At 51.1% G+C, this 12,779-nt stretch overlaps 1 protein-coding gene across 1 annotated transcript; it reads right to left on the reverse strand.

Moving 5' to 3' along the window:
* Window positions 1–6,775: 6,775 nt before the first annotated feature.
* On the reverse strand, window positions 6,776–12,756 carry TrAtP1_012305 (uncharacterized protein). Its single transcript, XM_014090298.2, has 4 exons — window positions 11,955–12,756; window positions 7,955–11,885; window positions 7,789–7,857; window positions 6,776–7,446 (listed from the first exon to the last, which is right to left on the reverse strand). The coding sequence occupies exons 1-4, from the start codon at window positions 12,258–12,260 to the stop codon at window positions 7,118–7,120; spliced, it is 4,635 nt and encodes a 1,544-aa protein (XP_013945773.1). The 5' UTR covers window positions 12,261–12,756; the 3' UTR covers window positions 6,776–7,117.
* Between the last annotated feature and the right edge of the window lie 23 nt (window positions 12,757–12,779).

Here is a 12,779-nt window from a genome sequence, read left to right on the forward strand (position 1 = left end):
AATTAATCAACTCAGACACCAGATGCCGCGACTCTCTCCCTTGACATCTCCTATTGGGCGGGAGTGTTGTTGCTTTGAAAGAAGGAATCTCTGCACAGCCAAGTTCGGGGATACCGTTTTGGCCGTGAAAGGCGTCCACCCCCAGGGCAAGTTCAATGCCTTGTGCCTGCTTCGTAGACCTACCTTCCTCTCTTCCTGCTACCTACTAGTAGGTACGGTGTGATGAAGGAGCGTGCCTGTTGTCAGTAGCACTCCTGCCTCGTCGGCGACTACGAGATACTTGGCCAGTGCAGCTCAATGCCAACTGGCGGGGTAGAGCACTGCAGAGTCCCTACAGTAAGATGAGTGCCTGCCTACCTCCCGGGATTCACCCTTCCAGCAGCTCGGGGCCAAAGGGAAGGAGACAGTGACAGCCATGCTTCAGGGCTGGGCAATGGCAGGGAGCGAAGGAAGGTGCTTGGAACCTCCAGCTGGCACCAATGCTATATTAGGTGCTCTAGCGCCTGTGCCCTTTTTTAGTACTATTAGTAGTAAATACCCGATTTATTGGATTGATGCTTTTGCTGGGGTGATGCAACCTTTTGCCAGCCACACTGGCGGCAGTACTGTACTTGGACGCTTCAACTCCTCAGCCCAGAGCCATCTCACCATCTCATCTTACTAAACACCAACGGCTTCTTTCACAAGATTCGTTTCCTAAAGCAGGCTCGTGCGCCGAACTAGTGGCCGCCATGGAGCAAAGTTTCGCAGCTGGTCGGCTTCTTACAAGTGCAGCGGGCTGGATCTGGATAAGAGCCGCATCCTCTACTGGTTCCAGCAACTCACGGCGGATTCCTGCCCAGGGCAGCGGCGACGCCTTTACTACAGGCATGGCTTGAGTTCTTATCCGAAGCCGCGGGACGAGGTTGGCCGAATACATACGTGGTTGATACGACTGGGCCAACGGGGAGCTGACGCTTATTGCCGCTATTGAATGTTTTTGGGCGACGAGGATGCAGCATTGGGACAACGCTGCTCGACGGCGTGTCTCTCTGGAGACGCTTGCGTTTCTAGCCGCCCTGACACTGAGCACGCAGCAGATGCAACAGACGAGAGACAGACCCGGCAAGGGCATCGTGACATTTTCTCACAGGCATTTGGATTTGGCTACGAAGTGCCACTAGAACTGCTCGTTGCTCATTAGTTTCTCCAACGGATCAACAATTCTAGTGGGACGCGGTACGGCTCGAGCTCTTAGTTTAGCTGGCGGACGTCCTCCACATAGCAAAAAAGCCATGAAACGCTTTCCGGTAACCGAGGCGCTCTGTAGCCGGGCAAACGAGGCTGATCCTGGCCACAGAGCTATAGCACCACTCTCATGCGGGCAAATCGAATCCATCCGAGTTGAGGCAGCTTCGTCAACAACTATCGATCGAGACCACAGCTGACTGGATGGCCGTGGCGGTGGCTGTGGAGGCGCAACAAGCTATACTCCCACCATGGTACTGCGACTAAACGACGACTTGCAATGTCTCGAGGGGTGAGACCTGTCAATCCGACATGGCGGTTGAGCCAGTGGATGCGGGAACCCTCTCTGCCAGTGAGATGCAGGCTTGCAACACCTGGCTGCGCCATCCCGGACAACCGGCAACTATCCTTGCTTGCGTTTCAAGCCACTGTGGAGAAGCTTGGAGGCTGGCGCCATGACCCCAAGATCGCTATTCCCAGCCTTTGCACTCGTATGTGGGGGGATTTGAGACATTACTAACCAGGAACACGACGACCGCTCGAGCACGGCTGCTGAAACATAAAACAACCTCTGTCGATGCTGGGCATCGTGCAATCATTGGGCAAATGCCGCCGTCCTTGTTTCATCCTAGTGGTTCTTGTTGATTCAATAACACCGCTCGCTACTGTTGCTTATTCGAGTGTCCTGCGTCGTCCTGTACATAGACCGACCCCATCCGATGGCAACAACCACCACCACCCGACCAGAACAAGTTGGGGGTCAGCAGCGGTAGTAGAGCCCCGTTGTAGGGGCAGTTTGGATCATAGAGTGCTCTGCTAGCATGTAGGCATTACTGGTACTGCTGGGTCATCTGAGGAGTTGCATTGCTAGCTTAATCGCCAACTCATTACTTGACCGACAAAAAGGCCAACGCTTCACCAGGTGCAGATATGGCTCTTCCAGAGCATCGCATCTTATCATCCTCTGTGTTGGTTCCGGGCCTGTTTTCGGATCCCTTGAACGCCACCAGCGTTTCAGCTTTACTGCGGAAAAAAAAGAAAAGAAAAGAAAAGAAAAAATGTTGGGGCCAACAGCAATGTTACCATCGCTCGAGGTAATGACGCTGGGCTACTTGTACCGAAATCTGATGTCTTGCGTCGAGGACGTTCTGCCAAGCGTATTCAGCTCTCCGATTTGCCCTGGTTGGACCAGCCCAGCGACGCTCTCAACATTACGCTGGTACTACTATTAGTGGCGGCTATTAATATGCATGACTTTAGTTGGCCATCAATCGCCGATCCTGTCGACCACAAAGCAATATACATACCCCTATATACCAGTATTTTCCGCCATTTATGACAGCACCGATAAGAAACAAGCTAGCAGCCTGTTTCACAGCACTATACTACCTATGACGAGTTGCCATCTTATGCGCAAACGTGGAGCCGTTGTCTAGACCACCAGGTTCTCCGCGTGGACGGGTTCGAATCAATGCCATGATCTCATTTATATTTCATTCACAGGTACTAGTTGACACGTCCTCTTCGAATCAAAACCTTCGTATCTTCACCGACGATCAGCATGAACATTCTGTGTAGCTTGGATCCAAGTCAGTCGGCGCATACTCCGTGGTGGAATCCTTCCGGACGAGAAATCACTGAAGAATAGGATGTCGCCGCTCTGCTCATCATGACGCTCTGATTTGTGGTCAAACAAGATAGCCTTGCATGTGCGTAGTAGGTGAGGACTTGCATGGATGTACGTTACGGAATATATCTTCCGCCATGTCTTATCCCTGCGGGCTAACAGCGCAATTTCAGCTAGACACGGAGCACAGGAGAGTGCTAATAAATCACTCCTTCGGGTCACACCGAGCCTTTGGAGCAACAGCTGAGACCTATCTGGGCAAAATAGCGATCTGCTGAGGAAAGGGCAGAACAGCAGCTATTATTAGCCCCAGTCACTTTCTCCGCAGGATGGCCAAGACTATGCATTCAAAGCTCAATGCGGAACGCTAGGAGCACTTTAACCGCAACTACGGCGTACGGCCCGCAGAGAGCGTGGCCAATCGTGACGGGAGCAACTGCTAATCCTCCTCCAAGTTTGTTGGACCAGGCGACCAACGAGAGATGGCAATGTGTATACTGTACTTCGTCAGAGCTGCAGCTGCCAGCATTGCATTACATGGACAAGACCCGCTCTACACATGCCATGGTTGCCGAGAAGTCGTCTTTAATCTTGTTTTGAGCACTAATCCCCATTGCTTTACACGTACCAGCATTATATTGGCTCATAGCATGAGGCGCAAATCCCCATCCCCCCCCATGAGATGCTGCCACGGGAGCTCGACGCCCGCAGAAGCCATCCGCTTCGGCCTCGGAATGCGCAGCCAGAACATTAGCACCCCTCTAGACTCTTCTCCCTACCTAAAAAGTGTTGGAACTAGAGAAGCTATTAGCCCTACCCATGGCTAGTCCTGTTCATCAGCCGCTAGTCTACGAATGCTGGAACGCTTTGACTTTGAGTCCCGTCAGCACGACTTCACTACAGGCTGGAAAGATACATACTGTAACATGGCAAACATTCGGGATGAGACCCGTATGCTGCAGTAAAGATTGGTGGGGATGTATGGTCTTTTGAAAACACACCGCCAAAAACCCTTACGAAGCGGGTGCGGAGCATGGTACTACATACAGATGGCCACTCTTCCCATCGACATCCTTCAACTCGCCATTTCGGGCTTCTCACATACACCTTTGCCGGTACCACGGGGTGTGGATAAATCTAGCTACTAAACTAGTTCCAGGTATTCCTGATAACCAAAGATTGCCTTGCTTGGCAAACGGTGAGTACATGAAGGAGCCTGGCAAAGAAATCCCCGGTGCCACTTTGCATGAGTTGATTGACTAGAAATGGATCCAAGCTGCAGGCTTTATCCTCCTTTTTCATGTTGCCGTCCCAGAATGGACATCCAGCTGCCTTTGAGACGCCTTGTCGGTCCATTTGCCGACGTGGATTGAACACGACACACAAAAGGTCAGCGAGGCCGAGTCAGCTCTTCGCATAGCGCATCGGATCCAGGGTTTCGCCGAGGCTAATGTATAGGCCCAGAGACGATGCCGTTCAAATCGCATCCTTATTCTGTCTATAGGGAACAGCGCAGCTTGCCGCTATCGCTACAGCATAGTACCATGTGTTTTTCTTCTCCTGCCCCGTTTAGGCTGTATTATGCTTCATCCTTCAAAACTTACTTGCAACCGTACAGGTCCAACCTTGATAGCACGTTGCCTACTCTGTATAGATACAGATCACCCTCAGAGCCGTCATTGGGCAGAGGAAATCTCAGGGGTGACACTATCGCTGTTTCCCATGGCGACTAGCCAAGGGGTATAGCAGAAGCACACAACTGCCGATGTCAAATCAGGCCAGCACGGAACGTGGCCCATCCGCGTACAGGTTATTCAACAGCGGTCTTGCCAGCCCGAGTCCATGGCGATAGCACCCCGGAGGCCAAGTGGTTTGGAACTAACGCAGAAGCACGAGTACGGAGCAACCGCCTGGCACGTTTGCCCATCCGTGCCCCCGTCTGGCGAATCCTGTCAAGGAATCCTTGGCTGCCAAAATCGATGGTCCTGCCAGCCCTAGTTGCAGGCGCAGGAAAGCGAAAAGGAGCGCGGCAACGGCTAAACGGGACCCTTCCAAGCCTTCTCCCCCCCGGAAAAGAAAAACGGTCTTGAAATCAAAGTGCTATCATCCACGTCATGTGTCACTTCTCACACAGATAGGGCAATCATTCCACGGAGTACAAGCCGATACTGAGATGTACCATGCATCAGCGTGCATGCACCAAGGCGCGTAGGGACCCATTCTGTCGCCCTCCACCCCTCCATTTCGCAGCATAGACAGATTTCATATACGCACACGCGCTACGTCCTCGTAGATCCCAGGTAAGCAGTCTATCTTGGTCACAAACCTGCCAAGCGAGGCGTTGCATAGATGGATGATGCTATTGTATAACCAACAATCGGCCATCCCCTAGTTCTACTTCTTTTTTACGGTGTGCGGAAACATACTACTGTCTGTATTGATATTATTTCCAGGCGCCGTTTTCTTTTCTGCCCCGGCTCTCCACCCCTCGCAGAGAGAGAGCGTGTAGCCGAGCTGAACAAACGATGGCTTCGAGGGCTTCGAGGGCTTCGAGGTTATCCTGGCCAGCATTTAGTGCTCCGGACCAGGATTCCCCCTGACGGTTTGGTGTAATATGTCGCTACCCCACAGGGCATGGCTTAGGCCTTATCATTCTTCATAAACGATGACCTAAATACATCGTGCGGATCGGTTGTAAAAAGCGGATCATGTCAAAGTCCCAAAAGTTATCTGCAGGTACGAAGTGCCGTACCAAGGCAGCCCTCTCGAGAAGAGCATATTCCCGGTACCAGGTATCCTTTCCTCTCCTCTCTCAATACCTGTTGACGTCTCCTCTGCCAGCAGGCCGCATCCATAGCAACGAGTCATGTTAGTGGCTCATCATCATTCCCAAAGGCCGAGAAAATTCCCATACAGCCCGAACACAAAACGACGCACCATAATTCCCGAGCTGTGATTGCTGCTTTGGAAACTTGTCTCCCCCCGCTCGTCTATCCATTTTGCAAGGAGAGAGTGCCGGGGAGGGGGGGTCCCAGGAATGGACCAACACAGACCCGAACTTGACTTGGAGCCCTTGAAAATCGCCTGATTTTGATTGCTAGGGCCGTCGCATAATACGCAGCATACCTAAAAGGGTCCGCAGAAAAAGGGCAGGGACTGACTGACTGACTATTGAAATGAATAGGTGCCAACATGGCAATACTGGGAGTGCTTTTTTCACACTACGTATCAGAGTAAATTGCTACTAGGTATATAGGATTCACCATCATTCGGGTGTGTTTGGCCTTGTTTGCTTTTTCTCTTCGCTCTTTTTTCTTCCTTATATTATAAGCGGACCGCTGGATACCACACTTATATACGAAGTGAACCACCACCCCACAGATATACGCCATTTTCGTTCAGAATGGAGTCGCATGAAATGTCACTCTAGGTCTAGACGAAGAAAAAAAAAACGTCCAGGGGGGTGGGCAGAAGAGCATGAAGTGATCTGCAACTACCATTTTATGATGGAATGCCAAATGTGATGAGACAGAAATGCTACTGCATATTGATAAGCAAGCAGCACGTTGTACTGTAGTGGTGCACACACCTGGCAGTAGTATCTATCAAAAGTAGGGGATATCAAAGGCAAGTACCGAAAGAGCTGCTGCTGCATCTTGTTTAAACCCACGTTATTCCCATTCAGCCGTTGTACATAACGCAAAGGGGCGGGGATAAAATTGAAAGGAAGGGAGAAGAAGCAACAGAGAAAAGGGCCCCCTTGGAAATCTTATGCTTGGATCGAAAAGAAGAAAAAGATGGTGTATCAATATATAGGAAGATTACTTTAAGGGCTCATGGATGAGTGATGTGCTGTGGTGTCGCTCTCTAATTACTACATGCACACATACACACACATGCACATACCGGAATATTCCGCATATACAAGAAATCCTTTTTATTCCCTTTCATTTTTTTTGTTCTCTGCTTTTTGTCCAAATGGCTACAATCCATTGTTAGATAACGCCACAAGGCCAGCTATTTAGAAGATGGAAAAAATCGGCATATTGAAAACGGATTTGAGTCGTCTTCAACGCCAGTCCCCTTCCTCCCTTTACATACATCCCATATTTGAGCATCATAATACCCTAATTAAACCAAGTAATGTTCTCTCTTCCAACATTTTCCTTGAAAGTAGATTTAAGAAAAAATAAACAGTGTTGCCTAGATAAGTAGCAAAGCAAAATAAATGTTCAGATAGACCCAGCCTTAGATTCGCAATATTCAAGAATCAATCTCAAGACCCGCCTGTCTCATGAGGTTGTAAAAGATGCCTTGCTTCTTGTACAGCTCGCTCGGTGTATCAAACTCTGCCACTTCGCCCTTGTCAAGCACGACGACGCGATCGCTGTCCAGAATGGTGTTGAGTCTGTGCGCAACGGTAATGATTGTTCGGTTCGCAAACAGTGGAGATCGCAGCGTGGCCTGAAGCATGGCATCTGTCTCTACGTCGACAGCGGCAGTAGCTTCATCCAGAACCAGAATGTTGGACGGAGTGAGCATGGCACGGGCTAATGACACGAGCTGTCTTTGCCCCTGAGAAAGATTAGAGCCTAAAGTAGCAGTCACCTAGTCAGCTTCCGTTCGCCCTAAAATGAGTATACAGCGGGCGTTTGGTCTTAGTAAACGAGCAATATGACAGAAATATTTTGCAAGTGTGGGTAAGGTGCAGAGGCGGGCTGATCTAGTCGGACACGAGAAACGGCGTAGTGGCAGAGATCCATAGCAAAACCTCTCAACATGTTGCTCACGCAATTAATAAAAGGGGTGGAGACACGGATATTGCCCAAGTAATATGAGCAGATAGCCGATGATGAACAATCGTAGGCAATCGTATCAACGCAATCATAAAACGTAAAAAGGGAAGGGAAAAAAAAAGAAAGTAAACGACTTACCGCCTTCGTTAATCTTTGCTTCAAGGCCGCCTTCCATGTCGGCCACATGGTCTTTCAGACGAGCGTGGTCTAAAGAGTAAAAATTAGTAAAAAGTCTGGCCAAAGAGACAACACACGGATCTGCCTAGTAGCAACGAAATGCAAGTGATGTAAAATAGAAACTTACCTAGTACGCTCCATAGCTCGCTGTCATCGTGTACGTGGCCCGGGTCGAGGTTGTCACGAACAGTGCCCTCAAAGAGAGCTGCGTCCTGAGGGATGATAGCAAGACGGCGTCGGAGATCCAACAAGCCAATAGACGAGGTGTTGAGGTTATCAATATCGATTTGACCAGTGACTGGCTCAATGAGTCGGAACAGAGCCAGCGTCAAAGAAGACTTGCCGGCACCGGTTCGGCCAACAACTCCAATCTTCTCATGGGTCTTGATGTCGAGATTGATGTTCTTCAGAACCAAGTCCAAGCCCTCACGATAACGAGTGCTGTAGTTCTTAAAGTCGACCTCACCCTTGGCAGGCCAAGAAACAGAGGGGCGCTTGCTAGGGATAATCTCGGGGGCTTCACTGGGCAGTCGGGCGTATTCAAGCACTCGCTCGACAGATACAATGTTGGTCTCGACCTCAACTGTCTGACGAACGATCCAGTTGAGAGAGGTGGTAATCTGCAGGGCATAAGACATGGCCAGACCAACGAGACCAGCACTAAGACCGCTGTGGCTTGCAACGGAGACAATGGCAAAACCGGCGGCGGCAAGGATGACCACGGCTCCAATGAACTCAAGTCTAACAGCGAGCCAACGGTTGGCACTGATGGATGGGAAATAGGCGCGAAGATTGGCATCAACTCTCCACTCATTTTCAAGTTGGAATCTCTCGATTTGACGGTAGGCGCGAATTGTGGCGACGCCTCCGAGCGACTCTTGGAAGTGAGCGTAGATGGGACTACGGCTGACACTGTCCAGACGCTTGAGCTCACGCGAAGTTCGGAGGTAGTAGCGTTGGATCCAGTAGTATGCCAGTGCAATGGGTACAATGAGAGCGATAAAAGCAGGCGTGGATACGGAGATGATGATGAGAGTGAAGCCAGACTTGGCGACGTTGACGAAGAGCATATTGAATGTCCGGGCCAAGACTTCGTCGACACGGTAAATATCACTAGAGAATCGGTTCAAGATTCGACCGGCCGGGGTGGTATCAAAGAAAGACATGGGAGACCTGAAAATAGCGTTGGCCATACGCTCGTGGAGCTTCCGAGAGGCTTCAATGGAGCAGAAGATCCATAGAATGAGCGTTTGGAGAACTGTCAAGAGGGAAGAGCCGATACCAAAGGCAAAATAGATACCAATGTACTTTCCGATGTGGTCGTTGGAGCCAACATACTGGTTCTTCTCGGCCCATTCCTTCAGCCAGACCGAGCCACCAATGTTGGCCGTCTGCGCGGTGAGAAGCGCAATTATGTAAATGGCCACGGCGTAAAGGTTGTTTTCCCTGGCATACTCGCCGTAGACTGACCATTTGACCTTGCCCTGCTCGACGTGCTCTTTGGCTTGTTTTGTTTTGGAGGCTCCCGCGACTTCTTCGTCCGTAAGCTTGCCGCGAGGTCCCTTGAAACTGGCTGTGCTAGCACGTCGCAAAGTCGCCATACTGCTTGATCTTGGCTTGTCCATCATAGCGGACCCAGTCTTAATGGGTGCCATTTCAGGAACTTGCTCTTGTGCTTCTTCCAGTTCTTCCTTGTCTTGAGTGCTGAGAGGTTCGATGACAGTAGACGTTTCGCTAGATTCTCCGCTGGAGCTACCGCTAGAGGGACTGGTGGAATCATGGCCTGCAGTTCTCAGGAGATCGGCAACAAGTCCCTTTCTAGCAATGAGCTGCTCGTAGGTTCCTCTCTCGACAATTTCCCCATCCTTGAGAAGGGTGATGTAGCTGGCTTGTTTCAAGACAGAAATAGCGTTCGTGGCCAGGATACGGGTCTTGGTAGAAAGCAAACCCCGGGGTCCAAGGACATTTTCAATAATGTGTCGGCCGACGTGGGAATCCACAGCTGAGAGAACATCGTCGAGAAGGTAAATATCGGCTCTGGCATAGACAGCGCGAGCCAACGAGACACGAGCTCTTTGGCCACCGCTAAGAGAAATACCTCGCTCACCCACGACAGTCTCATCGCCGTCAGGGAGTTGTGCAAAATCATCAATCAGAGCACAAGCCTTGATGGTCTTTTCGTAAAACTCGGGGTCCCATTTATATCCAAAGACAATGTTTTCCTTGACGGTGGCATTGAGAACCCAGCATTGTTGAGAGCCATATGCAATAGTTCCCCTAACTTCTGCGGAGCCCTTTACCTTGTATAAACCACCAAGAACACTTTGCAAGAACGAGGACTTGCCGGCTCCAACTCGGCCGACAACGCATGATAGCTCTCCCTTGTAGGCAGTGAAGTTGATGTCTGTCAGCGCATTCTTATCTTCGTGGCGGTTCCAAGAGAAGGTACCATCTCGGATGAGAACGGTTTCCTCGCCCATTTCCTGGGGGGATTCTCTAACAGTAACGGCATCTGCCTGTAGCTCTTCGGCGGTGAGGAAGGCGGTGAGACGGCCAACAGCAACGGAAGCCTCCACGATGGAGGTGATGACCATGGGAAGCACAGCCAGAGGGAAGGTCAGGAGGTTGAACAGGGCGAGAGCAGGGAAGACAATATCCGTAGTCAGAGGGCGATCCTGGGTGAGAACGAAAACGGTAAAGGTGGAGCAGGAGACGAAGAAGGGCGCCGTGTTCCAGGTGAAGTTGGCCACAGCTTGGGTCGCGCCAATCCTGCGAAGATTCTTCAACTCTTGCTCGTTTCGGACAAAGTTCAGCTTAGCCATAAAGGCAGAGCCCCAGGCATAGAGCTTGATACTCTTCATGTTGTTGATGATTTCGTTGATCAATCGACTTCTGGCATCCTTGTTCTTCATCTGATCCTTTTGCAGGTTTCTCATCATTCGGGCGACGAAGCCTTGCACGGGCATCATGATGATCATGACGACGACACCTGCCATCATAGACCATCCAACAAGGTTATACAAGGAAACCATGCAGATGGCAATTTGGAATGGCGCCGACCAGGCTTGCTGGGCAAACTGAGTGAGATCTTGGAGACGTTGGGCATCGACTGCCATGTAGTTGACAATGTCACCAGTAGACTTGGATGATCGTCCCTCGTTGGACAGTCGCAACGACTTTCGATAAATTGTCGAGGCCAGACCACCCTTGATACGCATACCAGTTTCAAAAGCAAGTTGGAAATATTGGTGAACCATTGTGGTTTGGAAGACGGCACAAGCAAACATGGCAAGCGCAATAGAAGCGCCCTGAATGATGGGCTGGGGAGTCTCTCCAAGGTTATAAGACGCGACGAACGCAATGAGAAGACGAAGGAGCTGCGGCTGGATGTACTGTGCAACATCATTTCCAGCCTTGAAGAAAGCGGCCGTGACGTAGGGGCCTCCGTAGGCTCGGAATAGGGCCAGCCAAAGTGACGGTGAGTTGGGTCGGTGCTTGAGCTCGTACTTCCACGCTTCTTCGAGAGCCACGCCCGTGTTCCTGGTCTGGTCAGCTCGAGCGAGCCCCCAGAGATCGTTTTCGGTCAAGAAGATCTTGTAACCGCGTCTCATCAGTGGTGTCATCCACGAGAAGGTGAGCTTGGAGAAGACGGTGGCGTAGTCTTGAGGGCACTCCTCTTCGTCGAGAATGGCTTCATATCCGTTATCCAGCGAACGGGGCCACAGCCACTCGACCAAAAACTCGGCCACGGTGAGGCCGACCCCGACAGTGTAGGTGATGAAATACGGAAGGCTCTTGGCATAGAGCTGCTGCGACACCAAGGAGCGCTGCTTCACCGCGAATGAGATGATGAGCAGCAGCCAGTAGAATAGCACAACCCCGTTTGCGTTTCTCAAGCGTGAATGTTCCAGCCATTGGATTGTAAAGATGACGAATAAGGACAAGGCGAGGGCAACTGTAGTCCAGGCTCGGAAGTCGCGAAACCAGATGCTTCCATAGCTAACGATTTGGAAAGCGAATTGAACGATGACGTCGGCAATGATGGCTCCGAGTAAGGTCTAATCAGAATTAGATGCGTTAACCACACTCTCCCAAACAAAACAACACTTCCACAGGCTATAGCCTACCTGTTTAATCCAGAAATGCGCATTCTTAGACGTCGGCAACTCCTGCTTCTTCTTCTTCAGCCACCAGATGGCGATGGCGCCAAAGAGGATTCCATATACGGAGACAGCAGCGATCCAGACGTCGACGAAGCACGGCGTGAAGTCGTATCGGAACGGACTCAGGGGGCCCCATCCCTCTTCATTGCCGCAGAAGTTGTTGCAAGAGGCGTTGGCGGCGAGATAGTTGCTGCCCAGCTCCCTGTGTGGTCGGTAACCGGTGAACGAGCCGGTGTGCAGCAGCACCTTTTGCTCGCTGTACGGATCCATGATTGCGATCCAGCTCTTAACTTGTTCAAACGTGCGTGCGAAGTTGTTACCGCATGCTCGACGTCGGCCTATCGGTAGTGAGGCGAAGGCGCAACGATGATGTCGAAGCTGCTGTTAGTCGGTCAGTGACGCAAGGGGTTCCGACACGGCAAAAAAAAGTCCAATGCGTCGGCGCGGCGCAAGGGATTTGTTTTGGCGGGTGACGGAGGCTCAGCCGATGCAAGACCTGGCGATAAAAATCGATGAGGTAGCAGTGGACGAAGAGCAAAAGCCGTGAGCTCAGAGAAGAAGAAAAAAAGAGGCTGCCCAGCGAGCGGCCGAGATTGAACGGAAACGAATGATACCCACTGGATTTGGCTGTGGAGACCTGTGCGCGCCGAACTACAGAGGCTTCTGGCGGTGCTTTGTCAGCCGGCGCAGGTCTTTTCAGCAGGTACCGCCACAAGGCCGCTAAAGGGGCCGCTAAACGTCCCACAGAGCCCCAGCTGCTACCAGGCACAGCGCCGATGACGAATTAGA

The sequence above is a fragment of the Trichoderma atroviride genome, chromosome 7 (genome assembly GCF_020647795.1).
Source record: "Trichoderma atroviride chromosome 7, complete sequence".
NCBI lineage: Eukaryota > Fungi > Ascomycota > Sordariomycetes > Hypocreales > Hypocreaceae > Trichoderma > Trichoderma atroviride.

Coding starts and splice junctions, on each gene's coding strand:
- TrAtP1_012305 (XM_014090298.2), bottom strand. CDS start 12,260: ATGGATCCGTACAGCGAGCAAAAGGTGCTGCTGCACACCGGCTCGTTC. Junction 11,886..11,954: donor CGCATTTCTGGATTAAACAG/GTAGGCTATAGC, acceptor AATTCTGATTAG/ACCTTACTCGGAGCCATCAT. Junction 7,447..7,788: donor AGCAAAGATTAACGAAGGCG/GTAAGTCGTTTA, acceptor CTGCTACTTTAG/GCTCTAATCTTTCTCAGGGG.